This window comes from Haliotis asinina, chromosome 7, assembly GCF_037392515.1.
Source record: "Haliotis asinina isolate JCU_RB_2024 chromosome 7, JCU_Hal_asi_v2, whole genome shotgun sequence".
NCBI lineage: Eukaryota > Metazoa > Mollusca > Gastropoda > Lepetellida > Haliotidae > Haliotis > Haliotis asinina.
Window position 1 is genome coordinate 41,187,946 of NC_090286.1, and position 17,762 is coordinate 41,205,707.

The 17,762-nt window shown below is 38.2% G+C and overlaps 2 protein-coding genes across 2 annotated transcripts; one reads left to right on the forward strand and one right to left on the reverse strand.

Annotated features, from left to right (window-relative positions):
* Window positions 1–522: 522 nt before the first annotated feature.
* Window positions 523–9,912, forward strand: LOC137291644 (elongin-C). The gene is made up of 4 exons (XM_067823055.1): window positions 523–662; window positions 3,601–3,817; window positions 6,525–6,573; window positions 8,767–9,912. Exons 2-4 carry the CDS (start codon window positions 3,649–3,651, stop codon window positions 8,906–8,908), a joined length of 360 nt encoding a protein of 119 aa, XP_067679156.1. The 5' UTR covers window positions 523–662; window positions 3,601–3,648; the 3' UTR covers window positions 8,909–9,912.
* LOC137291643 (ethylmalonyl-CoA decarboxylase-like) lies at window positions 9,648–17,760 on the reverse strand. Its single transcript, XM_067823054.1, has 4 exons — window positions 17,617–17,760; window positions 14,895–14,966; window positions 14,336–14,506; window positions 9,648–11,321 (listed from the first exon to the last, which is right to left on the reverse strand). The coding sequence occupies exons 2-4, from the start codon at window positions 14,932–14,934 to the stop codon at window positions 10,642–10,644; spliced, it is 891 nt and encodes a 296-aa protein (XP_067679155.1). The 5' UTR covers window positions 14,935–14,966; window positions 17,617–17,760; the 3' UTR covers window positions 9,648–10,641.
* Window positions 17,761–17,762: the final 2 nt, after the last annotated feature.

The window sequence follows — 17,762 nt, forward strand, 5'->3', positions numbered from 1 at the left end:
GTCACACATGTCACAGCTTGTATGTTTTGACCATGGTAACGGGATTTGTTAACCTATGTAATACAGTAGGGCTTTGTTGGTTAATTTTGGAGATTGCGTAACGTACTTTATTTGGAAAACAAGATCTATAAATGAAAAATATTATTAATATTAATTTGTATTCAAGTAAAATACCTTTGCCTTGTTGCTGTCTTCGTTATGATCTATATTGCCTGAAATAAAAAACGTTAATTTAAGTATGTATTGTATTTTCGAGGGTCAGCATAAAACTATGCGAGTTGTAGACTTCTTACATAACAGGAACATGCATGATCAGTAATTTTTGCCCAAGTTTGAACTGAGCTATTTGTGTTATTGTTCAAAACATTTAACTCTGTTGCATTGTGTATAATGAAAAGCTGGAACATGTGGAATTTAAGTTATAAATTGTTTTTATTTTTAATATGAAATCTCATTTGAATCCAATGACTTCACAAAATCCAGTTTCTATGAAAACAATCCTCGCCTATTCGCGCGCCTATCGAAAACGGATGTGACGTAGTGACCCGTTGGTCATGTGATCTACATCCGGGTCACTTGTTGGTAAGGACAGTCGAGTTGTGAATACTTGTTTTGCTTTGTCAATATCAGGGGTTAACCCTGAGACTTTTACCTTTATTTCGGTGAGTATGAATTATGAGCTTTCATGAAGAATAATACGCTGAAGTGACTACTTTAGAAACAATATACAACCATTTGTTCTGTTCGATTAGTCACCAGGTCTTGGCAAATTGCGTGTAATTTTGAACAAGGAAACGTGTTTTCAGCCATTTTTATGACGAAAATAGGTGACCGCTTCGAATTTAAAACAATGCTTTTGCCGTAATTGAGGCGTTCAAAAGTAGCGTGAGATCATGTGTCGTTAGTTATTTTACATTTCCGTTTGGATTCGATCATTTGAAAAGCTTGTTTTCATGTATGGTGGCATGTTTACGAAACCGTACAGTCGATCGAATCCAGACCAACCCACGCGTGTTAAGGCAGTTTTATTTAGTAGTAGATCTACAGTCAACGAATCGCGATTGACTCCCATGGTTAGTACATAAACATACCAGTGACGATCATGGAATTGGTATTCCAATTGGTACAATTGTGCAAATCTGGAATTTCAACTGCTTGAAAGACCTTATAATTCATTGAGAGATACGTGAAGCAAATCTTCCACGTTGGTCCAGCGTTTTATCAACATTGTCATGTGTTGCACAATCCACCCCACCACCCCTTTCACTCTCCACATTTTTCAAGGAATCCATTTTTCAAGGAATCCATTTTGGAAGACCAAGCGTCTGTCACTATGACTATGAACAACTGATGAAGGCTTACACAAGTCATCTGCTATTATTCAGAGGTTCCTCAGCACATTGGAATTTTATCTATGCCAGATTGACTTCAGTGACTTGCAGACATATTCTTCTGTTCATCATTGAAGGGAGTGAGCCATGCTATGTTGAAATATAAATATACCGTTCATTACACAGTAATATCTCAACAAACAAGACATCAATTAAAGTTGTCTTTTACCCATTCTCTCATTTGGGGTCTGCCATTGGTATGGTAATTTTATTACTAATCTTGTCTAATCATAAAATGAAAAATGATTTCCTCCCAACCCCCACCCCCAGCGAACAGATATAATCTATTGTTAACATGACAGGTTTTCCACACAAACTAAGATGACAAATGACACCTATAGTGCATCATATTGTTTTGGGTGAAAAAGTGATAGTATTCCTTATCATTGGGCGAGTAGGGTAGCCTTGTGGCTTCTTGTGTATGTACTGAATATAAGAATCAAGAATTTCAGTGGTAACCCTGTTTTCATGCATCAGAAATCCTATAACTGTAATGAGTGCCTCAAAAATAATACTAAATACTAAATTCATATTATTGATACTGGTACTTATTCTATTGATAAACAAAACAAAATGGCAGACACTGTTTCAGACACTTTTTTCTCCAGTTCAAAAGGTAACGGCAAAGTCTTCTTTTAGGAACATTTTCAATTGATATCCAATATATCAGTGGCTCTCCTCTATTCCCTGAATGCATCTACGGCTCAGTCCGATAAATTTATTACCTCCCGTGGCTGGCTTTTTATTCAAACAGGTGTCTACGCTGGGAAGTTGTGCAAAAAATCATAACTCTCTTTTGCTTTTTAAATTATCTAGCGTATTAAACTTGGCAATACAAACCACGGGGAGGTTCTCTGAAAGAGATAGAGGGAGTTCTAGCATGTGTTTTTTTAAAGTTTTGGACCTGTCAATTCGTATGTATCATTTTCCGACCCATGAAGGTCTGGGGTAGAATAGCATTCAGCTACCCATGCTTGCCATAAACAGCGATTCTGCTAGTCATAAGAGGCGACTAACGGGGTCGGGTGGTCAGGTTTGCTGACTTGGTTGACACATCATCAATTCCCAGTTGCACAGATCGATGCTTATGCTGATCACTGGATTGTCTGGTCCTGACCCGATTATTTACAGAACGCTGCCATGCAGATGGAATATTGTTGAGTGCAGCAAAACCAAACTCACTCACTCACTGTATCATTTTCCCCAGATCGTAATGCAAACGTTTGCGACGGCGATCTCTATGTTTGTGACACTGACAAACTCGGTTGTAATGGCAGTTTTGCTGATTGGCTACTGTGAGAATGCGGAGCCAGCAAAGGGAGGGAATAAAATCATTGGTCATGACAGTGACCAGTGCCATTGTTTCAAAGCAATTAAACAATAACTTCATTGCCTCAAAATATTTGTTGTGCTGTCACAGTATATTGCATATTGCAGTATGTTGACACAACACAATGCTAAAATTTTGGTAATACCGAACCTCAAGTGGTAACACCAACAACCAGCCTTATCCCCTCAAGAATAAGTTGACAAATTTCTGATAAGGGTCAAATGTGTACATGGAGATTGAGACTAATAGTATTGAAATACAACAAAAGTGGTGGCATTGATGTGTAGCAAGAAATTATAATGTCAGTATTTATTATCTTGACATTTCTAGTTTTTCTAGTTCAGTATTTGCCCTAATGCAGAAAACCTGCATATTTGATGCTCAAATTACGTCAAATACACAGTGAATTTAGAAGCTTGCATCATCTTTGACACACTGATCATGGACCTTAGGTTTGGATAATCTAAGTTTGTAATTTGCTCTTGTTTAGAACTAGTAAGTTTAAACTACTCACTGCTGATAAAATACCTGACCTGTCTTACCTTGGTTTACATCATTAATAAACAATCACAGTGTAATGAAAGTTGCAAACTGAAGTTGACCCCCTGAAAAAGCCCATGACTCCATCTCACGACACCAAGGAGTCATCATGACTCCTAAATTTTCATGCCTGGGGCAAACATTGCTAATTTGGAGAGTGATTTTGTGTTTTGGTTAATCCTTTTTAATAACTATTCATGCAGCGGTGATTGTGATCCAGCCCTGCTCTTGTCATGAATGACAATCTCAGTGGATGTGGAAGTATGTCATGATGGTCACAACTATATATTTGTTTCAGCAGTATGTCTGGATCATTTGTTTTCATGCTATCTGTTTCAGGATTCTGTAGGTGGGCGGCGTTGTCCCCTCCCCCAGTAGCTGACAGCCATGTCTGACACAAAGGAAGACAAGGGGGATGATGAGAAAGTGTATGGGGGATGCGAGGGGCCCGATGCCATGTATGTCAAGTTAATCTCATCGGACGGACACGAATTCATTGTCAAGCGAGACCACGCCCTCACATCCGGAACGATCAAGGCTATGTTAAGTGGACCTGGTAGGTTAAACAGGGTATCATTTTTAAGCATGGTTTGAGTGTCTTCACTTGCTTATGGAAATGATTTCCTTAACATACTACCCATCCAAAGTTTAGACTCACTTAAAGCACTCACTGTATATATATGGTTACATCAGAGATGAATTTCTCCACTAACTTTGAGGGGCCAACTGCAAAGCATGTGCTGATGAATTTCACAAGGATCATTGGTCAAATTGCTGAAAAGCAAGAGCAAATATGTTCCCGCATGTAAACAGCTGCATTTTGGTGTAAATATTTGTTGAGAATTTGCCAATTTTCACTGGGTGTCTTAATTCATTGAACTCACGACAATCATCTTTTCTATGTTAAGAATTTGTTTTATAATACGTCAGTTCACATGTAAACAGTACCTTGTAAGAAACTGGAATATTTTGCAAAATCTAGTTTAGACCAGCTGACTGAAGTAAGTGGCTATTCTAGCGACTCTTAAATTTTGATGGGTTATATATCAGTTTAGAAGAATTAGTAATTGTAAATATGTTGAAACATGTCAACTATGAGTTTTGAAACCCCAAACATTGTAAAAATAAATGCCTCAGGTATTTAAATGTTGACAATATATAGGGTGTAATGTGAACATCAATGTTTGATGCTCAAGTGTTTAGCTTTAGGGGCTTATTGTGTTAAATTTTATTAAAACATCTTTTACACAGATGCAAAGTCTCTTCAGTGCTTGTTTCTTATCGAGCCATTGATGGTAATATTTCACATTAATTTCGTAGGTTTACTTAAGATGGGAAAGAAACCTCAATCGAACATCTCACCAGGTGAACTACACAGTCAGTAGGAGGATCTCTCACACTTGGTACATCTGAGTGTAGCACTGTAATTTCTGATTTCTTTGTCTCAAAAACATATCAAACATAAAGTTGTAGAAGTACAGTAACATCACTATATTGTTGTGGACATATCACACATCGTGTTCTGCCGTAGTCTTGCTGGGATAATGCCAAATAAATCTCTGCTCTTTCACAGTAATCCTGATTGTCATTGAGTGATGTTTCAAAGTAACATGACATTGGGTCCTGTAAGTTTCATACGTTTGTCTGACCCACTGAAAATTCACAGGACCCATAGAATAAAAATTAAACACACATTTCAGATTACACATTTCTTTTAATTGGCATTGAAATTAGTAACAAACATGGAATTTATAAACAGTGATCAAGTGTGACGTCTCACATGTAACAACTTTAGTCAAGGTCATTCTGTAATAGACAGTCAGACACTGGGCAGGTGGGTTGTTGACTTCCATTGGACTGCTGGCGAATCTTCCACATTTTCCCGAGAGTTAGATGCTATTTGCGAACACTTCATTCACAGATCCTGTAACTTTTTTTAGTGCCATGGTATCTAAACCTAAACAGAATAGCAGTGAAGGAATATTTTGGTTCTCTGTAGATTTTCATTAGTACAAGAATAGTCAAATAGTTTTAGAAAGCGAACCGCTGATTTGTTGAAGAGCTTCATCTTAGATGAGTATAATTAGGCAGGAGAGTTCACTCATGTTTTGCCAACGCAACGCTACAGATAAGGACCATATCTGCAGTTGTATGGATATAAGATATGCTTGATATTGTATGAAATGCTTTGGAAAACATAGCAGATATGCCACACAGCAATTGTGTACAATCTTACAATCATCTACAGACATAGTTATCCAGAAGATATCTATCTGATTTCAAGCAGTGTCCCATTTAGAATTTATGTGATAGCGACACATTGGGGTTTCCCATGTCATGTTTTGGGAATCCGAGTGAAACCGCATGTCTTAACAAATCATCTTTGGTAAATTTTGATTGGTAACTATGCATACATGCATTTAAACATGGCAGCACAGAAACAAATTACAAGTTTCTTTCTGAAATGAAACTCTGCCTCGACAGCATGTAAATGATCAAGTAATCAAATTGCTGTGTGCATTATGAAGGAACTGCTTACTAGTATCACTTGTTCGTCTTGGCATAGTCATACTCCATTAAAGTCCATTCAGTACTCTAAACGTACCTATAAGCTTTTCCAGCACTCCTGTATTTAATAAATACAGAGTATGTACTCCTGGTGTTGAATAATTAGTATCTTCAGATCTTCATGTAATATGGATAGAGGTATCATCATCTTCTCAAATCGGAACTTGTCAGGGCTTGTGAGGTGGACAAATGGTTTTCCCAGCCACATGGGAAGATGTTCTATTGCATTGCTATATGAATGCTATACTCAGGGTATATAAGGCTGTTTATGGAGCACTTAGCTTTATACTATAGTCCCAGATGTTATTTCAGAGCTTCATTTAGATAGATCATGTCCACGATGTTACCTCATCTGTAGACTCTTAATCTGTGGACTAAGTCATTTATATTTAGTGTCTATGGCTTAGAAGTTTGGAAACATAAGAGGGTAAGAGGGTAGAGCATGATCTCATGAGGAACTGGTAGTTTCTCTTTATCTAGCCAAAACGACCAGCTGACAATCTGGATAGTACCAAAGATGTCAGTGTCATTGTGTCAAGTTAGTTCTCACCTCAAATGTTTGATAGACCACACATATGAGTGAAGACTGTGTTTATATTTGTCTTGTGTCTCTTTTATTAAAACCACTTTCTGTGAAATTTTAGGTCATGTTTAATATGTCCATATCACTCTATATTGATTTCATTTTATTTCAGGTCAGTTTTCAGAAAATGAGACGAATGAGATTAATTTTAGAGAAATACCGTAAGTATTGACTTTTGTAATGTATGTGTGTATGTTAGTGGTTGTAGCATCACAAAATGGTCATGATAAATATGAATGACTGAGATTACAAGTGAAGAAAACTGTATGTCACCTCTTTGCATTAATCACAGAAGGTCAATTACATTTCAAAATATGTCCCATTGACACAATAATTCATTTGGAATGATCTGTGTTATCCTTTTGTAGGTTGGAGGATTTGAAATCACATGCAAAGGCATTGGGATGTGATAGTTTTATGGGTGAAATTTTTATTCAGTGTGAACTGTTATGAGACGTCTGTAAACGTTGGCATTGTGATGACAGGCATTAAGATAAGAATACACTCATGCATAACAGTCTTAGAAATGATTGATCTGACGAGACACTTTCAGACAATTTTACATTTGCTAAGCCTATGTCTTATCCCACTTGCACAAATCTTTGGATAACTGTGAATGGGTTTGGATTAAGGTAGCAATCATTAATTTGACTTTTGTCCACAGTTATCTAGAAATACTTAAACTTTGGTGTGCATATGGACAGAGGAACTGGTGACAAAATACTACATGTACTTTTCTCTGTTGTATGTTACACGGTTTTAAGAAGGTTCAAGTTATTTGGATGAAGCAGTGACTAGTCATACCCTGTATTTAGGAATTATCTTACATGTTATATTTGGGATTACACTTTCTCAGCTAGGTACAGATTCTTGTACTTCTTTGGGTCAAGTCCCAACCCTAACAGTGAGGGCGAAGTACATTATTGTCAGCACACAAAATCTGTGACCTAACCCACACAGTTATTGTGGCTTCCACAGATGTTGAAGTCTTGCAACTGGTAGTCTTGATGACATACTTTGTGTGCCCCACTGACAAGTGCAGATTGACTCCCATGACTGTAAGCTAGAAACACACATTGCCATTGAGGAAGTGTCATATGCATATTTTGTTTATAAACTTTCTCAGTAAAGTAGATATTCTTGCAGATTTGGGTTCAGTCCTGTGTTTGGAATTTGTTGAATCTCACAACTGATGATTTCTTCATTACCAATGGCCAGTCATTGAAAAATGTTAGGCATCATTTTTCAGATTTCCCTGTCCATGTTGTTTTTTGTAGATATGAATAAACATGATGCAACTTGATACTTTAAAGTGATGACCAATATATCATGAACAAACACTTCCTGAAGTCTTCAAGAAATATTCAGTCATGAGGTAGTGAAGTGAGTTTTCCAAGAATTCAACAAGTTTTCAGGCCCTGACGATTTTGAAAATTATGATCCATCGGTCACTGCGACCAATCTTGATTATTTCAGTTAATCAGAATACCACTAGTTGAGTCCCATCCAGGATTCAAATACACACTCCCATACCTAATAGCTGGATGGTAGTATAAGTACTAAAATCTGCTCTTTACTGAGAATGTGTGATCCCCTTATCAGATATTTCATCTGACCAATTTCTAAATTGCAATGTGCATTAAAGAAAAGAATTACCCTGGATATACATACTGAAATAAGAATAAACACATCCTCAGATTTGGCTATGAGTTTACTGACATAATCAGGACAGAAATTAAATCAAGCTATATTTGTAGAATGAGGAATTGTCTTGATTGAATTAGTCCCTATTGGCATTATCATTGACACATAATCTGTGGTTGGTACTCAGTGTCGAGGTGTTGAGAATCATAGTTGTGGAAAATGAAATGGCAGTGTTTGAAACTAAAACAGGTGGTTTTTTTGGTTTTGTTTTTTGTGAAACTGACCCCATCTTGCTTGCAGATCATCTTGTGTAGCTGATTCATGGACTAAAATGATCCTAACACCTGTAAATCTTGACAGTAGCTAAAACAAAATTTTAGCCCAAGATTCTTAGCCCTGTAGGATTTACAGTAAATTGCATCCAAGATTGTTCTGTGCTAGCAGCTCTTATTTTAAGAGGCTCTTTCAAAATATTTTGCCACTGACATGATCAAAAGATTTCAGTTCCAGTATTACAGGTATTACGTTATTACTGTCAATACCTAATGGTTAATGTGGTAGTCCATAGAAACATGTCATCGCTCCTTTTGGAATTACATTTTGGATTCGTAGATAGAAGTTACTTGAAACCACACTAGTCAGAGCCTAGTTGCTGTCGGTGAATTCAGGTTACAGATGAGATATTTATTGATTTGTTAATTTACTTTCAGGTCACATGTCCTACAGAAAGTGTGTATGTACTTCACCTACAAAGTCCGGTACACCAACAGCTCGACAGAGATCCCAGAGTTTCCCATTGCACCGGAAATAGCACTTGAGCTACTCATGGCTGCCAATTTCCTCGACTGTTGAACTTTTGTTTTCCATAGAAATTTGCCAATTTTTTTTTTTCAATAATCATTACATATTAATTATTATTCTCATTGTGCTAGAGGAAACTATTTGGTGTTTAACTGGAAAGTGTTTTAGTTTTTCATACGTGTATCTTGGCTTTCAACTGCTCCCAGTTCGAGCGTTATGCAAAGTGCTTTGCCTCCTCAGAGAAGGCAAGCAGTGGGGCATTTTTGCTATGAAGATGGATTATATATATTGATAATATTAATATTGAACGTTTCCCAATGCATGGAGAGGAAGAGAAGAGGAAAGGCTTTTTTCGGGGAAGCTGATTGTGTGAAAGATGCGAAAGTGAAGCGGTGGTAATTACACTCCTAGCCGGATATTTGCACAAGTACCTCACAGAAACCTTTCAAATTGCAAGTAATAACATGCTTTGATGGCACCTTGAATAACGTAATCCCTGTTACATACTGTACCATCTAGGATATATCATAGTCCCTCGATTACATGTATAGCCAATCCTGCATATGGAGAACACTTGTTTTTAAAAAATGTGTATTTTTGTTCTGCTTTAACATCCCCCAGGGTATGTCAGAGCACACACTGCGGAAGGGAAATAGGTTTTATACATAAAGACACCTTTGTGGCGCTCTGTCAATGTGAAGTAATCCAGCGTTATCAGTAGAGTATGAACCTTAAAGCATGAACTTTGCTTGTTGTACCTGGAAAAAATATTTTTTGTTTTAGTCGTTCCTTGCGACACTACCTAGCACAGATTCTACTACCATGCTTGATCTATAGGTCACTTATGGGTATGAGACAATGACTTGTTTTTGTACATTTATTCTATTGAAGTTTTGTTATTTGATCCAAATTGACCCCAAGATCAGTATCAGAGTCTCTTTGAGAATCCATATTTGGTCTAAAGGGCATTCATTATCCCAGCTCTTCAACTAATGTTGGTACATTTACAAACTATAGAGTGTCTTAATAAATATGTCCTGACAGTGTTGTCGTAACATATGGATCTTTTTTGTTTATCGGACATCCAAACCAAGTTTGGCAGTGCCTTCGGTTATTGGTGGCTACAGAGGCTAAAATGGTGCCTTGGTTGTTGCACTTCACAGGTCATGACTTCAAATCCATGATCCGTCGGAAGTATTATCACCTTACCCATCCTTGTGGGTTTTGTGAAAGTGGCAAATGTACATCACTTCTTTGTTACCTTCTACAATAAAATTATGGGCATGATATGAATAGAATACTTAGAGGTTGTAACTCAGGTCAGGACTCCAAGCACACACATCTGTTACATTAATCTAGTCCAAAATATTCCAGCTATTAACACCTGTAAATATCACAAGGAATACAAAGCAATTAAGTGGCCTTCTAGATGAATTAGAACTGAATACCTATTCTGAACAAGGGCACAGCATCACTGACGTAGATCAATCACTCAGCTGGGATTTGTCCCATGCCCATAGAACATTGTTTTAACTATTCCCTGAGCCATCAGGTTTTCCTAGTCTTTTATCTTTCCTCAACATTGAATCTGGAAACAACAAACACTGAAAAAATGCATGAAAATATATTTAATATTTTCCAACCACAGTATTCTTTCAGACACCAAAAACATTCCTGAAAATGCTCTACTAATCACACCCAATTTTACGTCACATTTTCCCTTCACACCATTTCATTTTTTTCAATCTATTCTCTATGACACCCAACACATTCTTTATAATGTCCTAATCATGTTTAACATTTTTGTTCAAAGCAGCAAGGTGAGAGGGTCCTGCCCATGTAGTCCGGAATATGTTCCTCTCAATCTGTAAAGCTTCACTAACATTATTGTCACTTGTAGCAGTAACAACACATTTCATTGCTCTAACAACGCTCCTATCAGCACTGCAGTACTGGCTAGCTATCCAACCCTTCACATAGGTCAGTTCCGCCTCCACATCTTGTAACACATGGTCCACAAGCCCCATCTCTTTAGCTGTCCTTGAATCCAGTATTCGACCACTACAGAGTAAATTCAGAGACTTTGTTCTGCCAAGCAGCTTCACAAGCGTAGTACCCCCTCCCCATCCAGTGGTCACTCCCATTTTGGTTTGGACAAAGCCCAGTTTGGCTGAGGATGCCATCAGTCTAAAGTCACATGCTGTGGTCAATTCTGCACCACCACCTAGTGCTCTCCCTTGAATAAGGGCAAAGGTCAACAGGGGCAAGTTCCAGAAACGGGTCATTGTGTTCTGCATGAAACGGGACATTTCATAACCATTTTCAGGACGAAGAATCCCTCTGACTGTGCCAAGGTCGCCCCCAGAACAGAATGTGTTGCCAGCTCCTTTGAAGATAACAGCTTTACCCTCCGTCCATGATTCAAGTTCAGTAACTCTGTCCGCCAGTTCTACCATCATCTGGCCTATAATTAAAGGTTCCATAATCAAACATATACAGTTACATCAAGAATCTTTTGAAGCTCACATGGATTCTCCTGGATAAAACCTATTGTGTATACAATGTTTCAAAAGTACGTCAGATCGTATAACAAGAAGACATGGTCATCAATATCCACTGCCCCATGCTTCCAGTTTTTCAATCCAGACATTCAACTCCTGAAAAGCCATACCACATTTGGTTTCCCTTCTATAATGGTGAAAATCTGTTCCCACTGGGGATAACATGTGCTAAGTCAAACTCCATCAAGGCATTTGTGTCCTGAAAATACATATCAAATTCCCAATGTATAGTATTTACTGAGAAAATGTGTCCCTCCCCCCATCCCTGGTTTCTGGTACTGAATTCGCATACCAAATGATTTCCCTATCTATAAGGGTTTCTGAGAAAATCTGTCCCATCATCAAACCTATATCTTAATAGAACTTATTCCCACAAACAGAGATTTGACAGTAAGATATAACATGAATCAAGAAAGACTTGGGGAATTGGACCATGACATTCTGGCACACCTAAGGGACCAGCTCTGCTCCCTGAATATCGTTGGCTTGAAAGAGTCCCATGTTTCAAGAAAATAATCATTCACAGTTCATTATTCTTGCTGAACATTTTTAACAAGATAATATAAAAAATACATGTAGGTTACAAGAAGAAAACAAGCAGGAATTTGCAAAAAACATGAGCAGTAAGTCTGTTATGATACACTTCCATATTCGATAAATGGAACCGTAGCCCTTCATAAATACAATTTGTTATTCATAGTCACCAGAACCAAACATGAATGAACATTTTCTTATTCCTTGTCTGAGCGTGTTTCACTTGAACTCTTATTAAAGTGAGATCTGCAAGAATGGAATATGTTACTAGCCTCTCAGCAGTGCAAGTCATGTTAGTTTGCAATGGGTGCACATGTACTGTGGACTACACCTATTAATGTACTACCAAATTTGAGTGTCACGTCAGATCACTAGTTATTACTACGACAAACTAACCGTCAGCATGGGGGGATCCATATTGTACATCAATCAGTTAACTACAATATTATATTCATGGATAACTATTCATATTCATTCATTATTCGTGATACATATATTTGCCACATAGTGTATTCGTTGAAGCCCTAGTGAGCACTTCATTAATACCCCAGGTGTGACTCAAAAGTTTAGCTGAGCATCAAAACCAAACATATTAAAGTTTTCAGTATTTGTGAATTTTGGTGTGGCTTTTGCAAGAATTCCAACATTACTGAGAGAGATTTAACCCTTAACCTGTTGGTCTCGGGAAGTTTGGGCTTGCTAAATAATATATAGACAATATGGATAGTCAGCAGGGAACCACAATAGCATGAGATGAACGAGCGGGTTAAAGGTTAAATGCAGGGAAGTGGAGCTGAGTTACTGACTTATCGACTTTCCCATGGGCTAAAATAAGACATTCGGAACAAACCCATGTACTGTACCTCTCCTCAGACAAAGAAACTGTTAAGATATTTTTGAAGTTATTGGTTGAACAACCTTTTTTCCATCAAAATTTGTAAATCATTGTAATTTTTTATAAATAATAAAATCTCAAAATCACAGTTTAAACTAGGTGGCCCCACGAATCTGAAAACAATGCAACCAACAGATTTCATATTAGTTGAACCACACTGTCTTGGATGTAAGTATGGACATCATTCCACTACACGACTAGATGCTCCTGACCTAATATATATTGTAAAGGAAGCACCTGTATCTGTTAAATGATTTATTTTGAGTTATTGTTTCATTCAGTTCGATTTGATTGTGACCTTCCAAATGAAAGCATCAGCAGATTACATGTACTCTTAATTTGCTGTGCTAATGACAGAGAAAGAGGAATAGATTTTAGAGAAATCTACCTAGATAGATGTTACTTTGGACTCAAAGCCAAATAGGAGCCAATGAATATTCACTGAAACGTGATAGCAAGGGGTATTCACTAGAAAAATATCAAGTGTGTTAGCTTGTCAGCATCCTCAATATCTACAGGGCACACATTCAGATGAATTTCCACTACACCCTGGATGGACCTACGGCTAAAATAAATTTGTTACCTCCCTTGGCTGGCTTTTCATCAAATCAAGTGTGTATGATGGGAAGTTGAACAAACCAATCACAACTCACTTTCGCTTTTCAAATATATAACCGATAAAAGCTGGCAACACAAATCATGCATATGTTCTCTGAAAGAGGCAGGAGTTCTTGCATGTATTTTTAAAATTTTAGGGCCTATCAATGTGTCTGCATGATTTCTTCCAAGTCTGAGTCACACTGTGAAGAAACCTTCGCAGCTGTGACCACTATCTTTGTTAACACTGGCAAGCTCAGTTGTAACAGTGGCTTAGCTGATTGGCGATTTTGTCAGAATGCGGAGCCAGCAAAGGGAGGTAATAAAAGTTTCAGGCCGAGTTGTAGATGCTTCCAAGGTATAATGGAGACTTATCAGAATGTGTACCCTGGAGATATCGATGATGGCTTTTCAGGTGAGATCCATGTAATTTCACATGGAACACAACAGGCAGATAACTTGTGTCCAATAAGATCAATTCACATATCACATCCATGTGTCTTCACATCACATAGGTCACACCTATCTGTGTTCACCAGCAATACATCACATCCATGTGTGTCCACCAGCAACATGTCACACCCATGTGTGTTCACTAGCAAAACATCACACAGGTCACACCCATTTGTGTTCACCAGCAACACACCTGCCACGTCACATCCATGTGTGTTCACCAGTAACACATCACACAGGTCACACCTATCTGTGTTCACAACAACTCACACTGGTCACACCCATTTGTGTCCACAACACATCACACATGTCACACTCATGCGTGTTCACCAGCAACACATCAGTCAACCTTGACTATGCTGGTCTTTTTCATGATGCATTTTAGAATTTTCAGAAAGGAAGTGTGTGGAATAAGGGGACTTCAATGAGGGAACATACCTGACATGGCATTCATCTTGTTCACATTACTGAGAGTGAGCACTGCTATGCCTGACCCAGAGTCAAGGTCAAGGTCAACACTGCCTCCAGAGAACTTCATCAGCTGATCCCTGATGTCAGCCAGGTTTGGGGCATTGACAGTAGTGGACATTTGGACACACCTGGACACTCCTAAATTTAGAATCATGTCAAATGAAAGTCATATACATCTTTAAAATTACAAAATAAAGTCCATAAATGCCATATGTTTTATCATCCCAATTTAAACAGTGGTTACTCCTTGATCAGTTGTTAAGACTGTAGTATATAATTTGTCAAGATCCTATACCTATAACAACCAAAGAGAATTAGTAACAGTACTTTATATCATTACTCTCAGTTTAAAAGTGCCTAAATCTGCATCTCAAACTTTTAAATGTTACTCAAAGGAGATACATCAATAAGCATCGCCAACATGACATTTTCAAATTATGAAGTGATTTTTTCATAAAGTTACCATGCCCTTTCTCAACTTCCGACACAGGTTTCAGTGTTTTGAATTTAATCAAGTGAAATCTACCATATCTAGCTGTTGAAAGTCCTATGATCCTGGCCAGCATCGCTGTTGGTGATCCCTCTCTCTCAGCTCTTCCTGTAACACACAAAGTTAGTTGTGTTAGATTTCCACAGTTTGTGTGTTGCTTATGACACATTCAGTTTGTGTGTTGTTTATAACACACTTGGCAATATTCCACTGTTGTATGAGGCTGGTCTCCAAAAAATCATGTTTCTGTTAGATATGCGATCATTGACCTACAAAATCGGAGTATAATGGCATGCATGATTTTGTTAGTCAAATCTAAGGAAAGGCAGGTCTTTGTGTTTGGATGTGTTTGCAGATTTGTAGTATGTGCAAAGTTATACTTTCAATAAGGTGATTTGGTGACAATGGTACAAGAATTTGCATTGAAATAAAGGAAGATGGTATCCATAATGTTTGACAATACTGAGGCTTGGAGTACTTCCCTACTTCCGAAATGCCACTCAAAGAACACTGAGAGATATATACTCTCCAAAAAAAGAAACTTGCCATGCTCTTTTGGAGTCAACTTACTGAGTGTGTATAACTTTTTCAAACCTAGCTCAATTACAGTAAAACCACCGTTCTACAAATTTCCAAAACATGATTATTGAGAAAGTATTCGATAAAACCACAGAGGGCTACTAAAGCCTTTTGGTCAGTAAAATGTCAGTATTTGGTGTGACCACCACAAGCATTGATAACAACTTGGTAGCGGTGACCCACAGAAAATAAAAAGTGCTGAATGCTGTCTTGATGAATGTTTTGATACTTTTTCTGTGCACATTTCTTGTAGTGTCTGAGGTGGTCGATCATGCTGTAGATCAAGAGCATCCTATGATGTTTAATGGGAGACAAATTGTGTGATTGTGAAGGCCAAGGTTACAGTGAGTGAGTGAGTGAGTTTAGTATTACACCGCACTCAGCAATATTCCAGTTATATGGCGGCAGTCTGTAAATAATTGAGTCTGGACCAGACCAGTGATCAACAACATGAGCATCGATTTGTGCGATTGGGAACCGATGACATGTGTTAACCAAGTCAGCGAGCCTGATCACCCAATCCCATTAGTCGGCTCTTATGACAAGCATAGTCGCCTTTTATGGCAAGCAGTTGCTGAAGGCCTGTTCTACCCTGGTACCTTCACGGGTGGCCAAGGTAATGGCTGAACATCGCTTTGCTAGAGAATGTCCTGTCAAACTTGTGAGGTCTAGCACTGTCAAGCTACGGAGATCAACCACTGATGTTGACAATGTGAACGATGTGACATTGAGCTGGCCTTCTGGCAAAAAAGGTCTGACTTCCCATAGCCAATTGTCTGGTTGGAGATTTGGCGCAGTCTAGGGATTTGGATTGTTGTGGATGATGTGTCCGTGGTGTTTGAATGAAGACGTCTCAACTGGATGTGGTGATCCTTCGCGGTGGTGTTAAAGCCAAGCTGACCAAGGTGGTGTTCTAGCCAAGGGTCTATAATTTACACACTCCCTGCAATGTTGTATTGGGTCCATAGGTTTGAGATGGTCTGTGTGGACACACTGAAGTGCATTGCCATTTCATGCTGTGATGCACATTCTGATAAACAGACAATGATGTGGAGTTGTTGAGCGTCTATCAGTCTTTGTATTCTTTTGTTGTCTATATAGTAGGTTAAGCAATGCATGTGGAGTACCAGTGATGTCTGGCTTTTTAAAGCCTAATGTCATAGACTTCAGCTCAAGTTGAAACACAATGATTTGATGTGTGTGAAGTGTAATATGTGATTTAGGAGATAAACATCATGTGTTGGCCAATTTCCGGGTGTTATTGAGTATTTGAAGCACGGGAATGCATTTGGAACCGACAGCGTCAGCCGGAGGTTTCAAATGAAATATTCCCGTGCTTCAAATACTCAATAACACCCGGAAATTGGCCAACACATGATGTTTATCGACATTGTAAACACAAAAGTAAACCAAAGGGGTTTTAGTGTCTGCACTCGTTTACATCGAATATGGACACAGCAGTGAAGTGTCATCAGCTGGCCGTTTCAGCTGGTTCTCATGGTAGCATCTGGAGTTGCTCATTTGTGACGTCATTCTAACTTTACGTCACAATATGATTTGAATGACGTCACCACTGTTGATGACACAACAAAACAATTGTTTATGTGTCAATACACGGTGAATAGTCTTTCAGTTTCCGGGAATCTAATACCATTTAATCATGTTTTTCAACCAATCAGATTACAGAACACTCTGACTTTTGGTTTGCAATTGGCGACTAACACTGCAAATTTGAATGTAACGTTACGTTTTTGTTCAACATTTTTTTCCAGTCTTTTTGTTATCGGCAACCATTCCCCCATCTTGGGATTCAAATATTTTCTTAAAATTCAAATTTGCCCTAAGTCAACTTTCTTTCTTATGAAGAGTATATAGATCTATATCTGTCTGATGATCGTTCATACATGAGCCTGAGGCTGAAGTAAAAACTGAGAAAGAAGTGGGCCACTGAAAAAAAGTGAGTAAATAACGACTGATAAATGAATGGACATTGGACACTGAAGTGGGCCTCCAACTGCAGACGGTATTTTCAGATGGAGAGTGTATGTATCCTGTGATCACACAAATCTGATCCTTGACACTGACAGAACAGATTACCGGCTGATTGCTGATAACACGGCCCCACAAACAGTTAGGCTCGTGAAAGAAATTATAACCTCTTCTATTCATCGTTACTTACCAATCACGTGTCTCAGACCAACGACTGTCTGTACGACAAATGTTACAATGTAGTCTCAAAGTAAAAATACCCATGCAAATTTAAATTGTTCACGACGTCTTCTTGTTTGATGTTACGGCTACCAGTGCAAGGGAAGTAACTCTCGT